General features: G+C 42.7%; 1 protein-coding gene, 1 long non-coding RNA gene and 3 other non-coding genes across 8 annotated transcripts; all 5 read left to right on the top strand.

The window, feature by feature from the left end:
• The first annotated feature begins 692 nt into the window (after positions 1-692).
• TRNAU1AP (tRNA selenocysteine 1 associated protein 1) lies at positions 693-13,051 on the top strand. 2 transcript variants are annotated; one of them, XM_087970736.1, is made up of 9 exons: positions 693-885; positions 2,638-2,735; positions 3,808-3,907; positions 5,018-5,070; positions 7,745-7,876; positions 10,141-10,260; positions 11,131-11,293; positions 11,421-11,454; positions 12,522-13,051. In XM_087970736.1, exons 1-9 carry the CDS (start codon positions 859-861, stop codon positions 12,653-12,655), a joined length of 861 nt encoding a protein of 286 aa, XP_087826862.1. In that variant the 5' UTR covers positions 693-858; the 3' UTR covers positions 12,656-13,051. The 2 variants fall into 2 exon arrangements, with proteins under 2 accessions (XP_087826862.1, XP_087826861.1); XM_087970735.1 differs by having other exon boundaries at positions 12,504-13,051.
• A 2,054-nt stretch (positions 13,052-15,105) lies between these two features.
• LOC113417630 (uncharacterized) lies at positions 15,106-22,879 on the top strand. Of its 3 annotated transcripts, XR_015750469.1 has the most exons (6): positions 15,163-15,180; positions 16,694-16,885; positions 17,650-17,722; positions 20,327-20,417; positions 22,153-22,233; positions 22,718-22,879. It is a non-coding gene; the product is annotated as an uncharacterized LOC113417630 (long non-coding RNA). The 3 variants fall into 3 exon arrangements; XR_003371645.2 differs by lacking the exon at positions 16,694-16,885 and having other exon boundaries at positions 15,106-15,180; positions 22,150-22,233; XR_015750468.1 differs by lacking the exon at positions 16,694-16,885 and having other exon boundaries at positions 15,114-15,180.
• LOC113417654 (small nucleolar RNA SNORA16B/SNORA16A family) lies at positions 16,948-17,089 on the top strand. The gene has a single exon (XR_003371654.1). It is a non-coding gene; the product is annotated as a small nucleolar RNA SNORA16B/SNORA16A family (small nucleolar RNA).
• Positions 19,086-19,218, top strand: LOC113417655 (small nucleolar RNA SNORA44). The gene has a single exon (XR_003371655.2). It is a non-coding gene; the product is annotated as a small nucleolar RNA SNORA44 (small nucleolar RNA).
• On the top strand, positions 22,341-22,414 carry LOC113417651 (small nucleolar RNA SNORD99). Its single transcript, XR_003371651.1, has one exon. It is a non-coding gene; the product is annotated as a small nucleolar RNA SNORD99 (small nucleolar RNA).
• Positions 22,880-24,712: the final 1,833 nt, after the last annotated feature.

The following is a 24,712-nucleotide window of genomic DNA, read 5'->3' as shown; positions in this document are numbered from 1 at the left end:
TCACGCCCCAACTCCAACCAATTTGTATCACGCCTTCCCAGGTGCCACTTGGACATCCTTGGCTCCCAGGGGAAAGAATGTTGTTATGATTGTACACCCCACTATCTACACCTCCCCCTTTTCGTTCCCACAGCTAGCTAAACCATCTGGCAACTCTAACAAGACCAAAAGACCCAAAGACCAAGCCCTAATAGATTCAGGCTGCACCAGGTTGCCTAACCACTAAAGTCCTAAAACTGGGGATCAGGGCGAAAAAGCTAGCCCACCCAATCTGGTTTGAACAAGTAGATGGAATCCTGAACAAGTAAATGGAATCGCTGTGGCAGCCCGGTAGACTTTCTCATAGATTCACAGGGGTCTCCAACCTTGGCCACTTTAAGCCTGGAGGACTTCAACTCCCAGAATTCCCCAGCCAGCTTTGCTGGCTGGGGAATTCTGGGAGTTGAAGTCCTCCAGGCTTAAAGTGGCCAAGGTTGGAGACCCCTGTATAGAATGACTACAGGGCTGACACATCCCTTCTATTTCCCTTCTATCTTCTCTTCATTCCTTCCCATTAGTTTCATTTTAATGGCCAATTAAAAGCCTGAACCTGAGCTGAACCCATGGACCGGGCATTGCAGCGACTCCTCCGCGAAGGCAGGGGCCGCTGTGGGCAGCGCCGCCGCCGCTCCGGCCTTCTTCCGCCTCTCGCCGAGACGCGCGGGAGGGGAGGGGGCCCCAGAAAGCTCGCGCCGAGGGAGAAAAACGAGGCGGGGGCCGCGGAAGCGCGGTGAAGCGGCGGCGGCGGCGGGGTTGAGCGGGGCAGGCTTCCCCGTCGCCCGCCCTTCGGCCCGGGCGCCCTGGAGCGGCGAGAGCAGCATGGCCGCCAGCCTGTGGATGGGAGACGTGAGTGGCGGCGGCGGCGGCGGTCGGGTGGGTCGGGGGCGCGGCGCCCTTAGCCCCCCGCCCGGCTAGCTGACTGAAGACCCTCCCCGTGCAGATAGAGAGTTCGGGCTGAGTTGGTCCCTGCCCGGTCCTCTCCTTGGGGCGGGGCCCTCGCAGGCCGTCGAGGGGCTGCCTAGGCGAGGAGACCCTCTTGGGGAGGAGGTTGAGGGGGGCTGAAGCTGAGGAGGGGAGTCCGGAGTCGCGAAGGGCCAGAAGTTTCCCACCCCCCCAACCCCGGGTGGCTGGTTCTTGAGAAAGAATTAGAAGCGCCCCCCCCACCCCGAAATCCGGACGGCGCCCCTCTGCTGGGGGCGCTTAAAGACACCCCCCAAAGTCCTGGTTCTGTTCCCAGGCCAGGAGAGCCAGTCGGATTTTGAGGGCTCCCAGGGGCTGGGTTGCTTTGTCCTGCTTCCTAGTCTTTGATTTTGGGGTGTTTTTTTTTGGGGGGGGGAAATATTGTAAGCCCAAAGTCTTCTGGAAAGGGGGTAACCACAATAACAATAGGATTTGGACTTACATACCTCTTCACAAGGCTTTACAAACCTCTCTGAGCAGTTTACAGAGTCGGCGTATAACTAGAAACTTTTAAAGAAGAGACTGGACAGAATGGTCGAGGGTCTCCTGCTTGAGCAGGGGGGGTTCGACTAGAAGACCTCCGAGGTCCCTTCCAACTTTTGTTTTTCTATTTTGTTCCGAGATACGTATTTGTGTGCGTCTTCGAGTCAGCGTTGACTTTTGGTGACTGCCTGAACTAGTCCCTGCTGTTTGCTTGGCAAGGTTTTTCAGAAGTGGTTTGCCATTGCCTCCTTGCTGGGGCCGAGAGAAAGGGACTGGCCCAAGGTCACCCAGCTGCTCTGTGTTCATGTCTTCTGGTTTCTAGCCTGACACCTTAACTGCTATCTGGCTCTCTGCCATAATAAATTTAAATAGTAATAATAGACCACGGGGGTCCCAGTGCAATTGGCATACTGAGTGCCATACTACAAAACTCCTGGACAACCCTTAGAAAATCTGCACATTGGCCAAATTTCCATCTGTCAATTTCCATCAAATGCATAGAGTGCTATCCTATTCCTGTTTGTAGTCCCCTCCACCTGTGGCTCTCTTAACTTTTGAGTAACACTTTGTGCATCTGAGATGTTCCATTTCAAATAGGGATGCAAAAGGAGAAGGAAGGAAAGGGAAATCAACAAAGGAAGAAGGATTTTAATTCAGTAACAGATGCTAAGTTTTAATTTCAGTAGCGGTTTACAATACTGATGGGTTGGAACAGAGACAGGCTACACGATTCCCTTGCTTTTAGATATTTTTTTAGAAGACAATACATGAAAGGCGGAGAAATTTATCTCTGCTTTGGGTGTTTTAGCTATCATTGAAATGTTTTCCTGTTTAACAAAGTAGAGGACCATGCAGATCTCTTGCATCTTCCATCATTCCACTATATTTGATTTGATTTGCTTGGAGCCAAGTTTTGACAGCGTGGAAATTAGAAAACTACTGCAACTTCACTTTCCCTTTCTTCAAAGAGTTAGCAACTTCATTTTAGGAAGCTTGTTCTAATAACAGGTGTATTCCTGAATCACTTTAGACAGCTTCCTCCAGGCGAGAAGAGTCAAGCAGCATCTCTTAAATGGCACTTAATTATATCATTCTTATTGTTGCTGTATTATGTTACTCTTGTCTTATTTTTCTCTTCTCTCTTTCTCTTTCTAGCTGGAGCCCTATATGGATGAGAACTTCATTTCAAGAGCTTTTGCTACTATGGGACAACTAGTCCTGAGTGTGAAGATAATTCGGAATAGATTGACAGGGTATTGAATTGTTTTTTATTTATTGGCTGTTAATGTTCAGAATAGACTGATGGGGTTATTTGGTTGTTTTTTTAATTTATTGGCTGTTTATGTGCATATTCAGAATAGATTATTTGTTTTTCATGTATTGGCTATTGATGTACATATATTTCGGTGGGAAGGAGAGGTTATTTTCAACCCATCTATAGATTGTGTGACTTGAATACTGCTTTAATTCATATCTTGTGCTAGTAGACCACAGTTTAACCATGCTTTATTAAATAAGCCACTATATTGTAATTGCTATGTGATGTATAAACTATGGTATATTATGGTTCCTACTCCACATTAGGCTAAGATTAAACAAGCCATGTTGTGACTTTGGGGCATCTTACAAAGTGAGCCCTTAATTAACCCTATCTGGTTTGTCACAGGGACAAGATGCAATGCTTATCCAGAGTCAATCCATTAGATCAGTCTTCTTTCGCTGATCGATCATAGCTCCCTCTCCTAGTCCTTTCTAAGAATGGGAGCACCCCCAAAACTTTTCTGCCAAAATTGTTAAAGCAATCAAGAGACAGATCGTGAATGATTCATTTTCAAGTGCATGTAATTTCAATCTGGTATCTATATGAATGCCGCCTTAATTTGTCTTGAGAACATCACTCTGTAAACAGGTTGCCACTACTGGAAAAGCTGCCATCCTGGTCGCCATCTCTATGGCCTCTGTTGCAGAACATAATTTGACACGTTGTTTGAGATATGATTGCCAAGTCCTGATCTCTCACTTTGCAGTAAAGCAGAACATAAGAAGAATTATGCTGGATCAGACCAAAGGCCTATCTAGCCCAGCATTCTGTTCCCACAATGGCCAAGGGGATACCTCTGGGAAACTCATAAGCAGGACATGAGAGCAATAGCGCCCTCCTGCTAGTGTTTTCCAGCAACTGGGATTTGAGAGGCGTACTGCCTTGACACCGGAGGTAATATATAGCTATTGTGGCTAGTAAACATTGGTAGCATTATTCTCCACAACATTTTTCACGGATAGGCACAAACACAGGCAATGAATGACCTATTTCTCTCCTTCCAGGATTCCAGCAGGCTATTGCTTTGTAGAATTTGCTGATCTGGCCACAGCAGAGAAATGTTTACATAAAATCAACGGGAAGCCCCTTCCTGGAGCCACGCCTGTAAGTAAAAGAAGATCATCTGAAAAGCCAACCTGAGATCCTAAGCACACATACTTGTGAAGAAGCCCCACTTAAGTCATTGGGATTTCTAAATCATCATCGTATCTTTTTCAGCCCAAACACAAACTTCCCCCTCCCCCCAGGTTGTGAGAAAAATAGGGGGAGGACGCGGTATTTGGTATGTTCCCCGCCTTGAGTTATATGTATAAAAATAATGAAAGCAAGATGTAAATATTTTATCCTGCCTTTTATATGTGTTGGTCAACTCAAAGTGGCTTTCATGCCTGAACAGGATTAGAACTCAAGAGTCTCTTGATAAGTGGCCCAAAATCATTCATGCCTAAAGTGGGACTAGCCTTAACCCTAAAGTGGGACTAGAACTCACAGTCTTTTGATGATTGGCTCAGTCACCTGGCCTATATTCATGCCTAAACTGGGCCTAGAACTCACAGTCTCCTGGTGATTGGCTCAAAATCACCTAGCAGGTTTTTATGCCTAAGACAGGACTAGAATTTGCAGTCTCCTGATTTCTAGTGTAGCATTTGTGCTGCACAAGATGGTATTATGTAGTTTGGTCCACTAAAATAATTAGAATAGTAAGGGAATGTGCTTATTCCAATAACACGTTTCAGTCTGTACAAATACACTGCTCAAAAAAATAAAGGGAACACAAAAATAAGACATCCTAGATCTGAATGAATGAAATATTCTTATTAAATACTTTGTTCATTACATAGTTGAATGTGCTGACAAAATCACATAAAAATTATCAATCGAAATCAAATTTAGCAATCCATGGAGGTCTGGATTTGGAGTTACACTCAAAATTAAAGTGTTGCTACCTAAGTGGACCATTTGATTTCACAGAAGTGTGATTGACTTGGAGTTCCATTGTGTTGTTTAAGTGTTCCCTTTATTTTTTTGAGCAGTGTATATTTGAGTATTCCATCTATGTGAGCTTTCGGTTCTTCTCATGTGAGTAGAACAGAAAGAACTAACCAAATCACAGTGTAGCAAAGCTCAAGTGACTTTTTAAAACTCTGGTAATTGTTATTTCCCTTGAACTGCCATGTTTAAAATGTGTTTTTGCATCTTTACTTTGTATTTCAGACAAAGCGTTTTAAATTAAACTATGCCACATATGGGAAACAGCCTGATAACAGGTAAGCTAAACTCTAAGAGAAGTATTTTCACGTTCTTATATTTTATGTGGGCTCCAGTGTGATGTTCAGCTTACTTTTCCCTAAGAAAATCCTGAAGGGTAATCCTCATACAAGTGCCCCAAGCAGCAGCGTTGTGCTAGTGGATGAAAATTCCTGGGAGTTGTACAACACATTTTTCCAACTCATGTTGCTAACTCTGCTATTATCTAATGCAGTGGTGACTGTGAATGCATTTTATTCATTAACTGATATCCTCAGCAATCACTTTCTGCTATTATCTAATGCAGTGGTGACTGTGAATGCATTTTATTCATTAACTGATATCCTCAGCAATCACTTTCTTGGCTAAAGAAGCAAACAGGGTTGTGGTACCTTTCAAACTCTGCAAGCTATTAAGCTTCAATGGCACCAACAGCCTGGATTCCAAAGAACTGGGCCCTTAGCTCATGCATGTTTTAGTCCATCGAAAAGCAATGCTGTGCCAAAGCCATTTCATTTCTCTAGGAAATTGAATGGATTTTCCAAACCGGGGGAAATGCTGACTGGGGAATTCTGGGAGTTGAAGTCCACACATATTAAAGTTGCTACGGTTGAGAAGTAGTGCCCTAGATAATATTTGGATGGGGGGATGGAAACAGCAATAAATGTTTAGGCTGTTTCTATTAACTGTAAAAGCTTTTGGAGCTCTGTTCATGGTTTCTTGCGGTGTTATTAATGCCCGTGATTCAGTGAAATGCTTAGGAACATGAAGATAGCTTCCACATCTTGTTATTAAAACTATTATCATTTAATGTTCAGAAGTTAACTAAGATAGAGGACATAGTGAAGCTTTCTATAGTGAAACGTAAGAAGGTAGGAACTTATGGAAGATCACAAGTTCTGCTTATCACAGAGAGCAGATGGTACAAAGCTCCTTGATACCTTATGGGGACGGTTCCAACTTGACACTTACATTGAAAACTAAAAGGTATTCATTAGTTTGGGGGAGGTATTTGCCTTAAAAAAATAACTTCACCATATTTTTCATCCAAGCATTTAATAAATATAGCCCTTTTTCCTTATGTATACTTCTGAATACCCATGTTTCCCCGAAAATAAGACCCTGTCTTAATTTTTTTGCCACCAAAAAAGGCACCAGGTCTTATTTTTGGGGGATGTCATCCACTGACTAATCTCAATTGTGTGTGTCGCCTCCGACCACCTTTTTGCTGTCAGAGGCCTTCAGGAACTTCTTCTTCTGCGGCCAGCAAGGCTTTCCTGAAGGCCTCTGCAGCTGATAACAGAGCTCCGGGTCGATCCAGAGGTTCGTTATCTGCTACATAGGCCCTCAGGAAAGCCTTGCCAGCCTTGCCAGCTGCAGAAGAAATGGGCAGGTGTCGGGATGTGCAAGGCCTAGCTAAAACTGTCCAAAAGTAAGTAGTAGGGCAGCTCCACCCCCTCATCCCCACTCTAGCTTAATTTTTACCTGTGCACTCTGGAGTGGGTGGGGTCTTAATTAGGGCTTATTTTTTGGGGGGTAGGGCTTCTATTGGGCACATGTGTAAAAATCAAGCTAGAACTTACTTTCAGGGTAGGTCATATTTTCAGGGAAACGGTAGGTATTTGGAGATATCAAGAGACAGGAGAATGTAAAATGAAATTAAGCAGTTACTTAAAGCAGTGTTTCTTGATGTTGGCGACTTTAAGATGTATGGACTTCAATTCCCAGAATCCTCTAGCAAGCAAAACGCTGGAAATTAAAGTCCACACATGTTAAACTTGTTGAGGTTGAGAAATATTGACTTAATTAATTCTGGAAATTAAAGCCCACACATGTTAAACTTGTTGAGGTTGAGAAATATTGACTTAAAAGTTTTGCTTAGTCTGAACACAATTACAGGTTACAACTTGTAATTGGTTTTTTTTTTGGGGGGGGGGAGGAAATGAAGCCTCCCACTGTGCTTTTAAAGTTTAAAATTATAGCACATGACTAAAAATAGGTTTTAATTCATTTTTTAGTCTTCCTTTCCCTGTTTATAACTACAAAGGGCACTATATGCATTTATCTACTACTTAGCTAAACTCAGTAATTCTGGGCTTACCGGATAAAATTCTCTTTAAAAAAGGGTGGTAGGAACTAACCTCCAGCAAAGCAAAACACACTGGCCTCCAGCATCACCTTTATTTTCTAAGAATGTCTCCAAACAGGTTTTGAAGGGAGGTGGCTATACCAAACCTAGATGGTGTATTAAATATGATTGAATATTAAAGCTTTCTCAGTCTTTTGACTGGTTATATACCTCACCACTGGCATTTTAGGGCTGGGATATATCAAAATTCTGCAATCATTCTGCAAAAATGCCACCACTCGTTTTCAATTCAATACAGGCCCATTGCACCAGAGGTGGTCTTCAGCAGGTTCTGACCAGTTCTGGAGCTGTTTGGAGAACCGGCAAATACCACCTCTGACTGGAGATTTTACAGTATCCTTCCCCTGCCATGCCCACCAAGCCACACCCACAGAATCGGTAGTAAAAAATTTGAATCTCACCACTGCATTGCACCCACATCCACACACACACCTAATTTGAACATTCCTAGCTGATCTCCTAAAAATAATTCACAGATGCTAATTGAGTTTTGTTGATGGCTGCCTTTGGATAATTCATATTCTTTCTCTGTTTTCTTTCCACAGCCCAGAATATTCCCTGTTTGTTGGGGATCTTTCCCCTGATGTAGATGACGGGATGATATATGAATTTTTTGTAAAAGTATACCCATCATGCCGGGGTGGAAAAGTGGTCGTGGATCAGACGGGCGTTTCCAAGTAAGTTTTTCTAACGTGCTTGGCATCATTTGCTCCTGTTTTGCAACGGAGGAAGCAAAGTTGTCCTTGTGTGAAGATGCTCCTTTCTATATGTCAGTTAAGAGAAATCTGAAAAGATTTAGTTGCACTGAATTTACAGCAGTGCTGGAATTCTACATCATTCTGTAGTTAATATTAAGGTGCTAATCCAGGCGATGGAGGTAAGATAGATGTGTAAAAATGTTGATGCCTCTGTAGTTTTTATCTGTCCAGTGTACACTATTATCTTTTAACTTTTGTATTCTTTATTATAGTCTCTGAATTGTGTGATGAGGGCTTTTTCATTGCAGTGGTCCAACAGAGTTAAAGTAACCTGCCAGCATCCATTCCAGTGTGCAAACTATTTTATTCAGAACATTTGCAGCTAGCTTAAGTCCCACGTATATTCTTTCATGTATCTGTACTTAGTATAGGTAGTCCTTGAATTAATAACCATTTGTTTAATGACCAAGGTAACAGCTGCAGTGAAAAAAGTTACTTATGACCAGTTCTTACACTGATGATTGATGCAGCATCCTCACAGTCACGTAGTCAAATTTTGGTTGCTTGGCAACTGGCATGCATTTACAATGGTTCTGTCAGGATTCTGGCAGTTACCCCAATTAAATCATGAGTCTCGAGCCAAATTTCCAAAACTTCAAAAGGCTTTATTGGGAGTTAACATGTCCGGCACTGCCTGGGTGTAGCCGACTCTTGAGACACATCATTCATTGTCACCCTTGACCCTGGTTTCCCCCCCCACCCACTGGGTGCATCATAATTTATATTCTCCAATGAGACACATCCATAGCCAAGAGTATTCCATCATATTCTCCAGTTAGAATTTTCCCCGGCAGAAACTTCGGTCGCCTAGTTACTATCTTTGAAAAACTATTTATGGAACGCACTTTCGCTTTCCAAGCTGTCGCACTGCTCTTTCAAACCCCTTTCCCCCCTCCCTTTCTGTTGGCAACTCTAAAAAGACCATAGAAATACTTTAGGAGTTGACAGGTTGCAGCATCCTGGGATTGTCATTTGCAACTTTCCTAGGGAGCTTCTGACATGCAAAGTCAATGGGGGAAGCCAGATTTGCTTAATGACCACATAATTCACTTAACAACTGTAGTGATTTCACTTAACAACCATGGCAGAAAGATTGAAAAATGGGCACGATTCGTTTAACAACTGTCTTGCTTATCAATGGAAGCGTTGGGCTCAATTGTGGTTGTAAATCAAGGACTACCTGTATAGGATACTTCTACAACATTTCCATAGAATGAAGGCCTAAAAGAAACCAATGCCAAATGGAGCAGAGAGCCTGGTTCTCTCATCTTTGGTTTAGACCAGGGTGGGTGAGTGGGGGAGAGAAGATGGCCCTTTTATGACTTGTGGACTTCAACTCCCAGAATTCCTGAGCCAGCCATTGTCCCCATCTCTGGTTTAAACTAACAGAACCCTGCCCATTTCTCATGGAGGGAATCTTGTCTGCCTTTATAAAAGAAAGCTAAGCCTTCTAGAAGACAGTAATCGTGAAACTTTGTAGTGATGAAAACCTGCTGTTCTTGTAGACCAAGACTAAACGAGTATTCCGAAAAATACTAGGAAAAGCCAAGACGGAACTACATTTTAAATGTCATTAAATTTTAATGAAATAAATATGATTCCCTAAATCAGAGGTCTCCAAACTTGGCAACTAAGACTTGTGGACTTCAACTCCCAGAATTCTCCAGCCATTCTCCCAATGGTCCACAAGTCTTTTGTCAAGTTTGGGGACCCCTGCCCTAAATAGACATTTAGTAATTTTCCCTCTCCATTTTATATCAAGTATAAGTTGAAAACATGTTTTAAGGGTCTCTGGGGACCTTGCCCCTGGCCTCCAGGGAACGTATATTCCCCTTTATACTCCTAATAAATTAAGCACCACAACATTTCCAGGGTTTTTTGTTTTTGAGGAATGGTTCAATAAAATGAGGATAGGAAATGAGCCAAGAGCACTTCAGAAAGTTCTGTTAGAGCAGGGGTCTCCAAACTTGGCAACTTTAAGACTTGTGGACTTCATAGCTGGATGGAGAATTCTGGGAGTTGAAGTCCACAAATCTTAAAGTTGCCAAGTTTGAGGACCCCTGGGCTAGAGCTTCTTAGAAGGTGCATGCTTACCATGACCTCCATGGTTGAGAATCTCCATAGACATCGTGCAAGCTGACCTTCTCTTTTACCTTCCTGTTGCTTATTCTGTGTTTTCACAGAGGCTACGGTTTTGTGAAATTCTCAGATGAACTGGAGCAAAAAAGGGCCCTCGTCGAGTGCCAGGGGGCTGTTGGCCTTGGTTCTAAGCCGATACGCTTGAGCGTTGCCATACCAAAAGCGTAAGTATAGACAGAAGGTGTGCTCAATTCAACAGTCCCACTTGTTTGGGTCATACACTGGGATTGTTCCCCTTATGTTAGAAGCCGTGATGACTTCCTAACACAATTCAGATAAGTACATTAATTTAAGGGTAGGTTCCTTGGAGAGCCACCCTATAAGCTTGACTGAAAGCCTTGGTAGAAATATTCAGGCTACTTGTGGGCCTCCAGGTGTTACCAGACTCCCAAGCAATGCCAGCCAATCTGGTCTAATGATGAAGATGCTTCAAGCTATCATTCGGCCCATGTGGAGTGTCACAGCTTCCCTATTCCTAAGATAATGAGACACAGTCAATAAAGCTGTTTCAGACACTACTCAGCGGAATACAGTTATGATTTACTAGGCAACTTGTGTGTTTCAGTAATATTTCCCTACCTAAACAAATAAACAGAACGACCACAGCTGGACAAAAAAGCAGTGGGAGAAAGTTCTGACTTCCTACCAGCTTTCCCATTGACTTTGCTTGTGAGAATCTGGTAAGGAGCACAACTTTACCAACACAACTGCTCTGAAGATCCTTGAAATTTCATTTCCTTTGGAGTCATGAGTCCTAGATGTTGGATACAAAACTTTACGTTAGCCCATTTGAGATACCTTGATTCAAAAATCGTTTGCCTTACGATGCACCGTTTTACCCAATTGAAGGTGACAAACACACAGACTTTTAGTAGTATATACACCTTGTATATACTACTTTAGTATATATGGCCTTGGAATGAAATGAGTGCCATTTCAGGATTTTTGTTATAAATTAAATTTTGTTCAGAAACGTTACAGAATTCTTGTCATTGACACTCTCTTCATTCCCCCACCCTTGTTTCTTTTCCAAGTAATCGGCTTAAGATGGTTGAGTACAATCAGATGTACAACTATAATTATAACCAGTACTACCAACAGTATCAGAACTACTATGCCCATTGGGGATACGATCAAAACACCGGCAGTTACAGCTACAGCTACCCACAATATGGCTACACGCAAAATACTATGCAGGTGAGAGTAAAGATTTCTAGGCATTATCAAAACCATGCAGTTCTTATGCTATTAAAGATTTGTGTTAAATGCTTCTAAATACAACTATATTTGATTCCTTTATAATTTGTAATTCTCATTATTGCAGACATATGAAGAAGTGGGCGAAGATGCATTAGAAGGTAAGGTTGCTTATTGTATTTCCTCATTAGAAGTAGAAATTATGTTTCATTTTCTAATTTGGCAATTTAAACCAAATTACTTCTGGGCCAGCAGAAAGCTTTTGGAAAGATTGAAATATTGAATACTCTAGATCTGATATAATTAAATACAGTATATTTGCTAATCCAAGCAGGTATTTGTGTTTACAAATATAGAGCTGGTAGTGGGGAGAAAACTCCAGTTTCTTTACATTTTCATTTGGTCAAAAGTGTTCTTTTGATATGCTATATCAGGGGTCCCCATACTTGGCAACTTTAAGACTTGTGGACTTTAACTCCCAGAATTCTCCAGCATAGCTGGCTGGAGAATTCTGGGAGTTGAAGTCCACAAGTCTTAAAGTTGCCAAGTTTGGGGACCTCTGTGCTATATCATCCCTGCATGGTGACAGAGTCATTAGAATGCAATATTGCAGGTTAACTCTGCTTGCTGCCAGGAGTTCGATCTTTGATTCTGCCGTCCATTCTTCTGAAGTCAGCAAAACAAGGACCCAGATTGTTGGGGAAAATATGCTGATTCTGTAAACCATTTAGAGAGGACTGTAAAGCACTGTGAAGTAGTATATAAGTCTAAGTGCTATTGCTGTATGTATGTAACTTTCCTAAGAGTATATTCCAAAAGTTTGAGAAACAAATTTTATAGATTTTTGTTCTCTCTCAAATGGATTAAAAAGCTCTCCATCGTTTTCTAAGTTAGAGTGCTTGAGATGAATGCATGGAGAACAGCCCAGTTTTGACAGCTGTATCTTTATTTCACCAGTTGCAGCAGGCATTTTATTTATACAGAAGGTCTCTTTGTTCAGTCTTTCTGAAACCTCCATTTTTATTTCATCCATTTGGAGAAAACATTGAACCAATGTTTGGGGTTATGGTTTAATTGTAAATTGTTCAAAGAGGTTGCCCAGGTAGGTGAAATTCTGGTTGATATTGGAACTTATTAAGTCAGCGGTCCAAACCATGAAGAATTCTGTATTTCAGCACTCACAAATGTCTTCCGAAATTCACTCATGTAGGCTTCCTTCCGTTGGCAGATCCGATGCCCCAGACGGACGTGAGTGAAGCCAACAAGCAGTTTATGGAGCAGAGCGAAGAACTGTACGATGCCTTGATAGAATGCCATTGGCAGCCTTTGGACAGTGTGTCTTCAGAGCTGCAAGCCGCATAATGGCTGTGTTGCCGAGAGTGCTCCCTCCAAGCCGTGTGCCAGTGGGCCTTGGGATTCCTGCCAAAGCGCATGGAAGTCGCAGCTGCAAACGGACTCGTCCCTCTCTCTCCACCAGATCCTCAAGTCAAGGATGCAGAGGACAGCTTTGGGTTCTTCCTGGACTCGTGGAGCAACAGGCAGGACCAGAGGAAGACTGTGGTCACTTTTATTTGAGATGAAATTAGAACTTGGGGACTTAGTTTTATTTCCCTTCCCTTCCTCCACCCCACACCTGCCCCCTATTGATCCTAAGGCAAGAGTTGTTTATCCCAGCCAAGAAGTTCTAATTTATGAACTAAATAAAAGATGGGAAATCTTAATTCCAACTACAATAAAAGAAAAGTATCTTTTACACTGTAAGGTGGGGTATCTGGTGTTCTCCATAGGGTAAATGGGAGGAGTCAGAAGTAGGTTTGTGGAACAGTTCCATGGACGCTTTCTTTTTTTCTTCACTGAAATAACTCTGTAGAAATGATTTTGAAGCAAAACTGCGCTATGAAGAAAAAAACAATCTTTGAGGGAGCAGGCAGAATAACTTGGGCAAGCTTTTAGCAGTTTCTGAAAGGGGGTAACAAACTGTACATTTTGAAGCATGTGGAGGCGACTTCTGTTAAAACAACCAGATATTCTGTTTTAATATGAAGAGTCCAAGGTGATTGGAGAAAATTGTAATTGTGTACTCCATAACTGGATAATACCTTTATTGGGAGCCACTCAAAGGATGCAGCAGTGTTTCCTACGACTTCAAAACTCTGCTAGTAACAGTAGGGAAAAAAAGAAAAGAAAAGAAATATAATTCCCCCTCAAATGAGGTCTGGAATTTCACCCATGAGGTGTGCAGTTTAAAGGCAGTCTTAATATGAAGATAATGAATTAAATGCAGTAATTATTGACAGAAATTCCTAGTGTCTGATTACAGGTGGATTGGATTGAGGTGGGCAACTATAGTGAATAAATAAAATAAAATAATCTTGCATTCAAAGAATAGAAGTTGCTTCCCTCAGTTTTGAACACACAGGTGCTGTCCTTTATATTATCTTTTGTTATAAGGTGCAGAGAAGAGTGGGGATTTTGAAGCTTTGAGCAATGCTGGGCCAGTTTTATAAACTGGCATTTTTAGTGTCTCTAGGTAGGACTAGAGGCCATGTCAGCCTGTGATGTCTTGCTTGTGGCTCTACAAGTTGTATTGTTAATAGGACAATTCCCACGACTACACTGCATTTATTGTAGTGACAATTAAAGGAAAATTGCTAAAAGCAAACAGGTGTTAACATCTCCAGTGGATTGTCCACCTAGTTAAATTTCTGCAGGGAAAGGAAAATGTGTGCATTTATAGCAGGGCTTATTTCCAATTTAGAAATTGAGAGAAATTTATGCAAGTCACTAAGTCTTACCAGGTAAGAATTACCTGTAAAAAAATTGTATACCTGTGAAATGGAAGAACCAAGTAAACATATATTGAATTGTATGATCCCCCCCCCCAAAAAAAATCGGGTAATGTTGTATCTGAAAATCAGAGTACATGACCTTTCACTGGATTATGGATAGGCTATAGCTGTCAAATATTTACTCCACAGGCAGACTTGATTCACCTCTAGATGCAAAGACAATGGGATGGGGTAGATGGAACATGGAAAAAAAATTGTTTTAATCAGCATATTGTTTGCATTTTGGTTAAAAATTCTGGTTTTCATGAACACAAAATGGCAACCTTAGGCAACATATTAAAGTTTAATATTTCCTCTGGTAAGAGATAATCCAAACACCTGTACATGTGTGCCTATATACCAGGGGTTCCCAACCTGGGGTGCTTGCACCCCCTGGGGGTGCAAGACGATATTCCAGGTAAATAATAGGATATTGGCTATATGTTGGCATTTTTATTCCAGGGGGTGCAAGGTTCGGGTGAAATTTCTTTAGGGGTGTGGGGCGAAAAAAAGGTTGGGAACCACTGCTATATACTAAGGAGGCATACATATTTTGCATAGGTCCTTAGCATGTATACTAGGAATCCATTGAATTGGCAGTGTAGGAAGTCTGTACCTGATTTTCAGCAAGGGGTGGCTGAAATGTGTTGCTAAAAGATTAATTTTATCCGTTTGCAAAAAAGAAAAAAAAAAAGGCAACAAACCCGATTTTCCAAGCAATTTGGTCAAATATTTTAACAGCTCTTTTGTTTGTACCTTCCAGTTGGGACAAACTGGATTAATCTCAATGTTAATACTCTATTGTTGAAAATAAGCCTATCCGTTCCTCTCTTGTTCATTCGTTTGATATAATAAAATCTTTTCATAAGAACTTAATAAGTGTGCGCCCTGCTGAACTGGGAAGGAATCGGAGGAAAAACTACATTTCCCAAGAGTCCTTTCAGGACGCCCCTTTTTTTTTTTTGAAAGGAGCCAATCGAATTTGACGTTCATAGGCGCTATAAAAGGCGACGTCCGAGACTCTCGCGTTCTTTCCGTGCTCGGCGGGCCGAGGCGCAGGTTAGTAGGTGTCCGTTTTAGTAGCGGGGCGAAGCTTCTCCATCCGTCGCCATCCTCCTATTTAACACGAAGCGGTGCCTGCTTGGCCGCTGGATATCCTAGGAAGGGAGCCCTCCATTCCCGGGAAGGAAGCTTGGTTCCTAGTCTGGCCGCTTTCTTTTGAGTTTTTCTCCCAGGCGAGATGGGGCTTCTTTCCCGGGTCAGTCAGTTGCTTTCACGGTGGGAGGCTTAAAAGGGGCGAGATCTCCCCGCGTGTCATCCAGACGCCCCCCCCCTTTCATTGCAGAATCTGCGGGAGCCCATTTAGATTGGCAAAAACCTGAGTTTTAATTTAAAAAAAGGTCTTTAAAAGGGTTTTTCTCCATCAGGCTTACAGAGCCCTCCAGAAAAGCCTTCCTTTTCTAACGTTATGGGTGTAGTTTAAGTAGCGCCTTTTAAAAGATCTTTTTTCAGACTCCCGGGAATTTAAACCAGGTCGCTTTACTTAGTTAGCTTTGGGCATTGGTATGTATCTCCATTAACGGAGTCCGTGCTGGCTGGTGGATTCTGGGAGTTGAAGTCCTCACGTGCTATGCAGAGGTCCCCAAACGTGGCAACTTTAAGACTTAATGGACTTCAACTCCCAGAATTCCTCAGCCAGTCACGTTAGCTCAGGAGTTCTGGGAGTTGAAGTCCACAAGTCTTAAAGTTGCCGAGTTTGGAGACCTGTGCTAGAGGAGGCTAAAGCGTATCAGCTGGGCCTTGAGATCAAATCCAGCTTTCCACACTTGAATGTGTTGGATTGCAATTCCCACAGTTGCTAGGTTGGGTGCTTTTCAGCATGCAGAATTGACTTCTACATTTTTCAAGTGTAATCTGAATCATGTTTTTCCAAACCTGGCCACTTTAAAATGATTTCAACTTCCAGAATTCCCATCCAACACAACTTCTAATTCATGCATAAAACAAATCTGCAAAGAGCAGTCATGGGGATTCCTAACCAGCAGTCAGTGCCTGTTTAGAGTAAACCTTGCACTCTTTAAATTGGAGGACATTTGATTATTAATTTTTTAGCAAATTTATTTTAATAAAATGCTTTTGGAATAGAGTTTTCCATTTAAGATATATTAATAATTTCATTTATTCACCATGAAATGGAGCTTAATTACGTAGGATGAGGCTGTGTGTTCTGTAATACTTACATTTTTTGTAAACTCAATGAATCCAAGCTCCACAAGCTGAGATAACATGCACTGCATGATGCATTCACACAACTTCACAGCACAGAGGACAGTTGCTCTTTAAAAATGGTTTAAATCGAGCCTTTTTTACTAGTGATTTAAATCGTGTTTCAAATCGACTTGATTTGAATCAAATCCACCCTGGATCCAGTTACATTACCCCTTGTGTATCCTAGTTGTGGTTAATTTTGCAGTGATTTTATGTGGATCAAAAGCTCTAGAGCTTCTGCAATCGCAGTATAATGCTGGAATATATAACAGTTGAGTGCAAATTGTCAACCATTTTGTCATAGGATGTGTGAATGACTTTGGGAGGAAAAGGGGAAGAGAACAATCAGGCAAGAGCTCTTCCAGATAAACCATCAGAGGAAGAAGTTTGGGAAGGGCCAAACCCTACCTAAGAAGGGATCAGGCTTTTAAAAACGGTGGCAGGAAGTTTGTATTTCCAGACTTGCAAGATTCTGTTGACGTAGCCTTACAATAAGGTAAATTTAGCTCACCTTGTGTTTCCTATCTGGTTTACCTGGGAAAGCTGACCATTTTTTCCCCATGGCCCTATCGAAGCTGCGTCTGTCTTATCTGTGACTGATGTAGTCAAAAAGGTGCCGAAAATAATATTTTTCTTTGACGGTCGCTGTTTGGTTTGTTCTCCCATAACTCTTCAGCAACATTTTGGGGAAAATACATATTTTTCATATTCAGCGATGGCCTTTTTTGTAGCTTGAAGGCAGAGCAGCATAGACAGATCAGTTCACGATTTATCTGTGACTGGGCCAGTGTTTCTGTTTATCTGTCACTAGAGTGGTCACAGATAAATTGGTTATGTCTAGTCCAGAGGTCTCCAAACTTGGCAACTTTAAGACTGGCTGGAGAATTCTGGGAGTTGAAGTCCAGAAGTCTTAAAAGTTGCAACGTTTGGGGACCCCTGGTCTAGTCTAATGAAAAGGACTGGGTGACACGATAGCAATATTCCAGTATTTGGGGGCTGCTACAGAGAAGCGGGGGTCATATTCTCCAAAGCAAGAGAAGAAACAGACTAATCAAGGAGAGAAGCAACCTGGAATTAAGGAGAAACTTCGTAACAGGACAGTTAACCAGTGGAAGATCTTTGCCTTCAGATATCGTGGGCCGCTCCATCACTGGAGGTTTTTAAGAAAAGACTTGGACAGCCAACTAGGAAATTGGTGCCTAATTTTGGAGTCCTATAGTAGCTTGGCTTCCAGTCTAATTCTATTTTTCTTCTTTTCAGGGGAAAGAAGATGAGGTGGATTGCTGTTTTGGAGCTGGGCATGGTAGTTCATAAACGCCTGTCCCAACTTGACGTAAGGACAATTGCAGATTAGTCTCAGCAGAGGTTTATAGCTGATGTAATCTAGTCCAGGGGTCGCCAACCTTTTGGACCTCGGGGACCACCAAACTCATAATTTTAAATCCTGCAGACCACTAATATGAATTTTGACTGGTGGTGGCTTGCTGACATTGATGGGAAAGTTGGTCCCATATTCCAGAGCTGCAGGAGTCACAGGACTGGCCCTTTGGTCATCCTGGAGCAGCTGCTCCTCCACCCGGGTGCATGGCCTGCCATGGACTGGAGCTGCTGCTCTGGGATGACCAAAGGGCCACTGCTGTGACTCCTGCAGCTCTGGAATATGGGACCAACTTTCCCACCAACCTCAGCAAGGCTCCCCAGGGTGGATTTCCCTCCCTGCCGTTGGTCTTACCTTCCAATTCCAGCTGGGTCTACTCAAGGTTTGCGCTCAGCTGAAGGGTGGGGGCCACTGGGCGGCGCAGCCTGGATTAATTGCTTTGGGGGTGGACATTTCTCTGCTGGCAACCTGTGGTCCCTGCACCACCATTTGGCAACCATTGGTCTAGACCAGTGTTTCTCAACTACCATTTTAAGAGGTACGGACTTCAATTCCCAGAATTCCTCTCCCCCTCACCAGTATGAATTCTGGGATTTGAAGTCCACCCATCTTAAAATGGCCTAGAGTGAAAAACACCGGTCTATACGCCTCTTCTTAGTTAATCTGGGAGCTCTCGAAGTGGTGGAATGGTGATGGGTTTTTTTAATGTGATAGGCAGAGTTAATAAAAACTCATTCTGTGTTTTATTTGCTAGGTCCATAGCCTACCTTTATTCTGTGCAATTCCACATTGTATTTTGGGCAGTTCCAGATATAAGAAATATCTCCCACAATATCAACCTTATGAGGCAGTTTGGACCCAAAGTCATCTATTTGGCTCTCATGCCTAAAGAATGACTAGAATTCACTGTCTCCTGATTTTCAGCCCAGCACCTTAGCTACTGCACCAGAATAGCAATAGCACTTAGACTTATATACTGCTTTACAGCCCTCTCTAAGCAGTTTACAGAGTCAGCCTCTTGCCCCCCAAAATCTGGGTCCTCATTTTACAACCTCGGAAGGATGGAAGGCCGAGTCAACCTTGAGCCTGGTGAGATTCGATCTGCCAAATTGCAGTCAGCCGGCAGTCAACAGAAGTAGCCTGCAGTACTGCACTCTAACCACTGCACCACCGAGGCACTATCTCCACCCCAGTAAAATAATTTGCTTTAAAGTATTCATAAGAGGGATGCGATTTGAGTAAATCCATTCATAGTTTTAGCAAGTCACCAAAGTTTGGAGGATTCCCGAGTTCCTTGTGTCAAGTCAAAGAAATGAGTTGGCATGTTAAACCAAGAGTTGTGGCTTAGCTGATGGCCACAAGATCTCCAACAACATGCAAGAATGAGATGGGAAGGACTTTGACTTTCCGGCTGTTGACAACTGAGGATGTCACTCGACCTTCCTACATTCTCAAGCGTTAACCTATAGGGTTGAACACCTCTTTACTCTGCATGGTCTTATAGAGCAGTGTTAATAATGTGCGGAACTTTTAAGATGTGTGGACTTAGAAACATAGGGCTGGAAGGGTGCTGGCTGGGGAATTCTGGAAGTTGAAGTCTGCCAGGCTTAAAGTGGCCGAGGTTGTAGACCCTTATTCTAGTCCATCCCCTGCCCAAAGCAGGAGGACTTAAAGCTGTTGAGTTGAGAAACACTGCCGCACAGTTTGGAGTTCTTTTGCTATCTAAGAGCCTTGGTGGCGCAGTGGTTAGAGTGCAGTACTACAGGCTACTTCTGCTGCCTGCAGGCTGCCTGCAATTTGGCAGGTCAAATCCCACCAGGTTCAAGGTTGACTCGGCCTTCCATCCTTTTCAGGTGGGTAAAATGAGGACCCAGATTGTTGGGGGCAATAAGCTGACTCTAAACTGCTTAGAGGGGGCTTTCAAGCATTATAAAGTGGTATATAAGTGTAAGTGCTATTGCTATCTGTAGTTATATACTAGAGATGGTTCCTATGGAAGATATTTTCTTCATTTACTTCTTTTTGTTTTCATGAATTTTAAGGGTTCGTTTAAGCTGAGGGTTTATTTAAGATTTTGAAAGCCATCTTACTCAGTTCATATCAACATTCTTATTGAATTATAAAGTACTATAAAATACTTTATAAGTAAATAGAAAATAGAAATACAAAAGTAACTGGAAAAACAGTGGAGGAGATGAAAAGAGAAAGATGGGGGGGGGGGGAGAAAAAGCATTGACTTCCAGCTCTTTCTGTTACAGTAAAATAAGCCATTAACATCAAATCACAACTTTTTTGCTTTTTCATAATGATATGAATAAGCCATTTCTGCAAAGATCTACCTTGTCAATGTTCATAAGCCACCTTGAATAGTTTTCATTTAGAGACTTTTTTTTCCAAATAATATTTTCATTGAATAGCAGCTGTCTAGAAATGTGGGCTCCTACTTGCTCGTTTACACTTGGGATTTTTAAAACCCTAACTCAAGGCAATCAGTCCTGCTTTTGCTCAGGCGACCTGGAATGGTTTTTCATTCAAGTCGGGTATTTTTATATGTTTCAGTTACAGTCTGGAAGTGCTGGGTGATTGGAGAAGATGCCATTATCCTCGCTTCCCTCGTAAAGACAGAGGCCAGCAGTTGAAGCCAAACAAGGTGTGCTACCTGTTCGTCCTTTCCACGGAGATGAGTGGTGTGTCTGTATGATAGAGAGGAGGAGGTGGGATGAAAAGAAAGCACCCTCCCGATCCCTTTCCCATCAGATCCAATTACTGATCTCATGGTCAAAAAGGAGGCAAAGTAAAAACAAAATAGTCCTTACATCTTTGCTGGGATAAATCCAGCACTGAACTGGGCTGGCTTGAAACAGGTTCATTCCGTCATTGTTCTTCAAGCATAAATGTGTGCTTTGCTTTGGCCAAATTGGGTGGATGTCGGATCGCATCAGGGTTGTGTTTCGACTTTGGGGCTGGGGTTGCAGGGAGGGTGAGACGAGATCGATGGCACCTGTGGTGGCCGGGGGGGGTGTGCTGGGAAGATGGATCCCTGCCTATTCCTTCCCCTTTTTCCTTGCGCTCTTCCCGTCTTCCCTTTTTGTCTTTCCTTTCTCCTTTCCTGTCCCCCCCCCCAAACGCCCTATTTTCATCCATGATGGCCTCCTGCAGCCCTCTGCCAGCAAAGATGGGGCCCCGGGGGGGGGGGCACGCGTTCCCCCAGGCCCTGTTTTTAGCCATGATGGTTTCCTGCAGTCCTCTGCCACATACGGTCCCCCCAGACTCCATTTTCACTGGAAGAGGTACGTGTGGCCCTCCTGGGCTCTGTTTTCACTGGCAGAGACACTGCAGGCAGGTCCTTGGACCAGATATAAGCATCTTTCAGGCCTCGAGTTTGACACCCCTGTCTTATTGGGACCTTGCCATTCTGGGGCGGGGAGGTTTGGGGCTACGCTTGCATGGGGTTTTCCTTTGTCCCTTTCTCTGCTTTGATGTACCTTGATGTAGTTGGGAGGGGGTAAGAGTGTGCCTTGGGCCATCTGTTTTATCTCAACACTGGAGGAAGTGAGATCTTGGCGCCTGGGAACTGCCTGTTAATTGCCTTCTCAGCCCAAAAGTTCTCACATCTTCGCACCTTGGTATTGGCTCAAACATGAACCGGGGCCTTGAAAGAAGTGGTTTAACCTAATGCTTCAGTGGGGGAATTTCAGATTCTGCCTATACTCTTCCTGCTATCACTGTCTTCCAATAAAAGTTCCTTTTGAAATGCCATTTGTTTCAAGAGTTCTGCTTTTTTTGAGAAGGCTGGCATGGCAGGACCTTACAGTGGGCCTTCTTAGATTTAACAATCCCCACTGTTCAAACGAGTGCCAGATTGGGGAGGACTAAAATAAAGTGATGCTGGCCTTGGTTGTATGTCCTTCAGAAAATAATTAGAATTAACTTTCAGCAGATGTGCTAACAACAGAGCCGTGGTGGCGCGGTGGTTAAAATGAGGTACTGCAGGCTACTTACGCTGGCTGCCTGCAGTTTGGCAGTTTGAATCTCAGCAGACTCAAGGTTGACTCAGCCTCCCATCCTTCCGAGGTCGGTAAAACAAGACCCAGATTGTTGGGGGCCATAGGCTGACTCTAAACTGCTTAGAGAGGGCACTGTGAAGCGGTATATAAGTCTAAATGCTATTGCTATTTGTACTGTAGCTTTTCCATTCTTAGGTTCTAAGTGGTCGAAGGATCTTTATATAGACGTGTTTACTGAATATAGGTTTTAGGCTGCCTTCCTGCATGTCTCATTTTAACATCCTACTATTAGCATGCACTGTATTTAATTTACTACCATTTTGTGGAAACTAGTTGTAAAACTGCATGTTATCACTGGTCACATTCTTTCTACAGGAGAACAGGACGATGCAGTGACCTGCCATTTTTCTTCTGGAGAAGCCATCTGGTGGAGTGGACGGCTCAGCAAATGACAGCAATGTAAGTGCTTCCAGCTGATCATAGATCTGTATGGCATAATGCAATATCCAGTAGCCACCCTTTAAATAACTCTGAACATGCAGCATATGAGATCCACGCCACCTCTGCCTTGTCTGTGATGAAACATTTTTCTAATGGTGACAGCTGGATGAATCCTGCGGATATGGGGCTGAGATGAGGCTGGGGTGTTGGTGGCATTATTTGTTTCCAGAAATCAAAGTGTTTGATCTCTCAGGGGTGTCAAACTCGCATTGTCATGTGACATATCATGACTCCCCCCTTTTCGCTAAAATGAGCATGGCCAGCGCGTGAGGCATCTGGGCTGCAAGTTTGACAGCTCTGATCTCCGTTGGCTTTCTAACCTGGTATTCCAAGATGTGGGGTACTTGGGGCATACACAGTGGGATAGTGTAGAAGTGGTTTAAGGGGGGCAATGAAAAAAAAATACTTGGGGTAATGAAAAATAATTATCATTTTTTTGTAGGTCTTCAGAGATTTCGTTGGGATTTGCTACAGGCATGTTGAAAAAGCCAAGGGCTTGCTGTGAAGATAGGGGGAAACAACATTTCTGAAATTTCTTAAAAAGCTGTCTGATAATAGTTATGTCTTTCTGTAGTTGTATGGCATTAAAGGTATTGTGTCTTTTTTCCAGTGTTGTGTGCATTCTTCTTGTTCTCTTCACACACACACGCACACACTTTGACATAAATTTATCCCAGCAATCTTAATCACCGCTGATTACACTAGCATGCGTTAATCCTGGCAGCCAAACTGGCAACCAGCTTTGGCTTATATTTAAGATTGCGAGTTTTAACTAATGCATTTTCAACTATTCATTGAAATGGGTTCAGAAGACAAACACTCTAAAGCAGGGGTCCCCAAACTTGGCAACTTTTAAGACTTGTGGACTTCAACTCCCAGAATATTATCTCTCAGCATAGCTGGCTGAGGAATCCACAAGTCTTGAAAGTTGCCAAGTTTGGAGACATGATCGAAAGCCTGGAATGGGCTTGCTTTGAACATTTCTTGAGTGCCTCAATTTGAATTAAAGCATCTTCCTTTTTGAAAAAAATAAGACACAATTACAGTCACCCAGAGTCACCTTAGAAGAGAGATGAGCAACATAATAAATAATGTTAAGATTGAAAAAGCAAACAATACAGGCTGGACGGCTAAATGGCCAGTCTCACACAGATGCTAAGACTTAGGACTTGTGTAAATGCAGCTAGTCCTCAGCTTATGAAAGTTCATTTGGTGACAAGTTACAATGGCACTGAAAAAAGTGACATGACCGTTTTTCACACTTACGATCTGTTGTACCATGGCCATGTGATCAAAATTCAGCCACTTGGCAATTCATTCAAGATGGTCGTAATGTCCTGGAATCATCTTTTGTGACCTGACAGCAAAGTCCATGGAGAAGCCAGGTTCACTTACCCATGTTACTGATTTAATAACAGATTCATGTAACTGGCAAGGTAGGTCATAAAATGGGACAAAATTCACTTCACTGTCTCGCTTAGCAACAAATTTTGGGCTCAGTTGTCATAAGAATTACCTATAAGCTGCAGTTGGTTAGACATGCATAGAAGGTGTACAAGCTATAAACCCACAGCTGACAACCACGGTGGCAGGATGGATGCAAGGGTCAAACCTGCATGAGCGCCAGCATTTTTCTCCATGCCTTGTGATTCTGAAGCGTCTAAAAACATGAACAGAAATAGAAACCCAATACTCTGCTTTTCATGCACAGTTGATCCTTAAATCACCTGGATTTAGAAAAAGCTACAAGGAACAGGAGGGCTAATAAGATTTAATGGTTTGGTGAGTTCCCTTTTTAGGATTGCTGGGCCTTTCACAACTATGTCAGAAGTTCAGCACACCTGATTACAAAGGAAACAAAGTTTGTTTTTGGTGGGGTATTCAAAATTGGTTAAAATATACTCTCCATGCATTAAAAGTGAAGGAAAAGAGGAATGCTCGTTAGAAAGTAACATACTGTAGCTAAAATTTCGGTTCGGTTCTAGAAGTATGGACAAGTGTGGGAATTAAGGGGAATTCATTTCCCCTCAAGACGGGGAAATCTGACGTGGTTTACAGACTTGGGGTGTGGGCTGGGGAGATCCAAGATCAACCCTCCACTTGGCTTTGTGGTAGTCTCGTGAGATGAGCAACAGACAGGCACTTTGGTCTTTTGTGGGGTCTCTGAATAATCACGATTAGTCAAAATTAGTAACGCAGTTCCCTACTCCATGAAAGCACGGGAAAGTCTTAAAAGTAGTCAAAAAGCAAAGAATGGGATAAAAACTTTTAAAAAAATCCATTTTTGCTGATGAAGCTTCAACTTCTCCAGACATCAGAAGAAGTGGCTATCTATAATGGCTGCTATCGTGGAATGTTAAGAAGCGTTGCATGTGCTACTGAAAACTTAGCTAGATGGAAGAAGGTCTACCTTTCAGATGAAATGAAGTTGGAAAGA

Source organism: Notechis scutatus, chromosome 8 (genome assembly GCF_049901735.1).
Source record: "Notechis scutatus isolate UNSWTSFEM ecotype Mainland chromosome 8, rNotScu1.2, whole genome shotgun sequence".
NCBI lineage: Eukaryota > Metazoa > Chordata > Lepidosauria > Squamata > Elapidae > Notechis > Notechis scutatus.
This window is presented reverse-complemented; position numbering and strand designations above follow the sequence as displayed.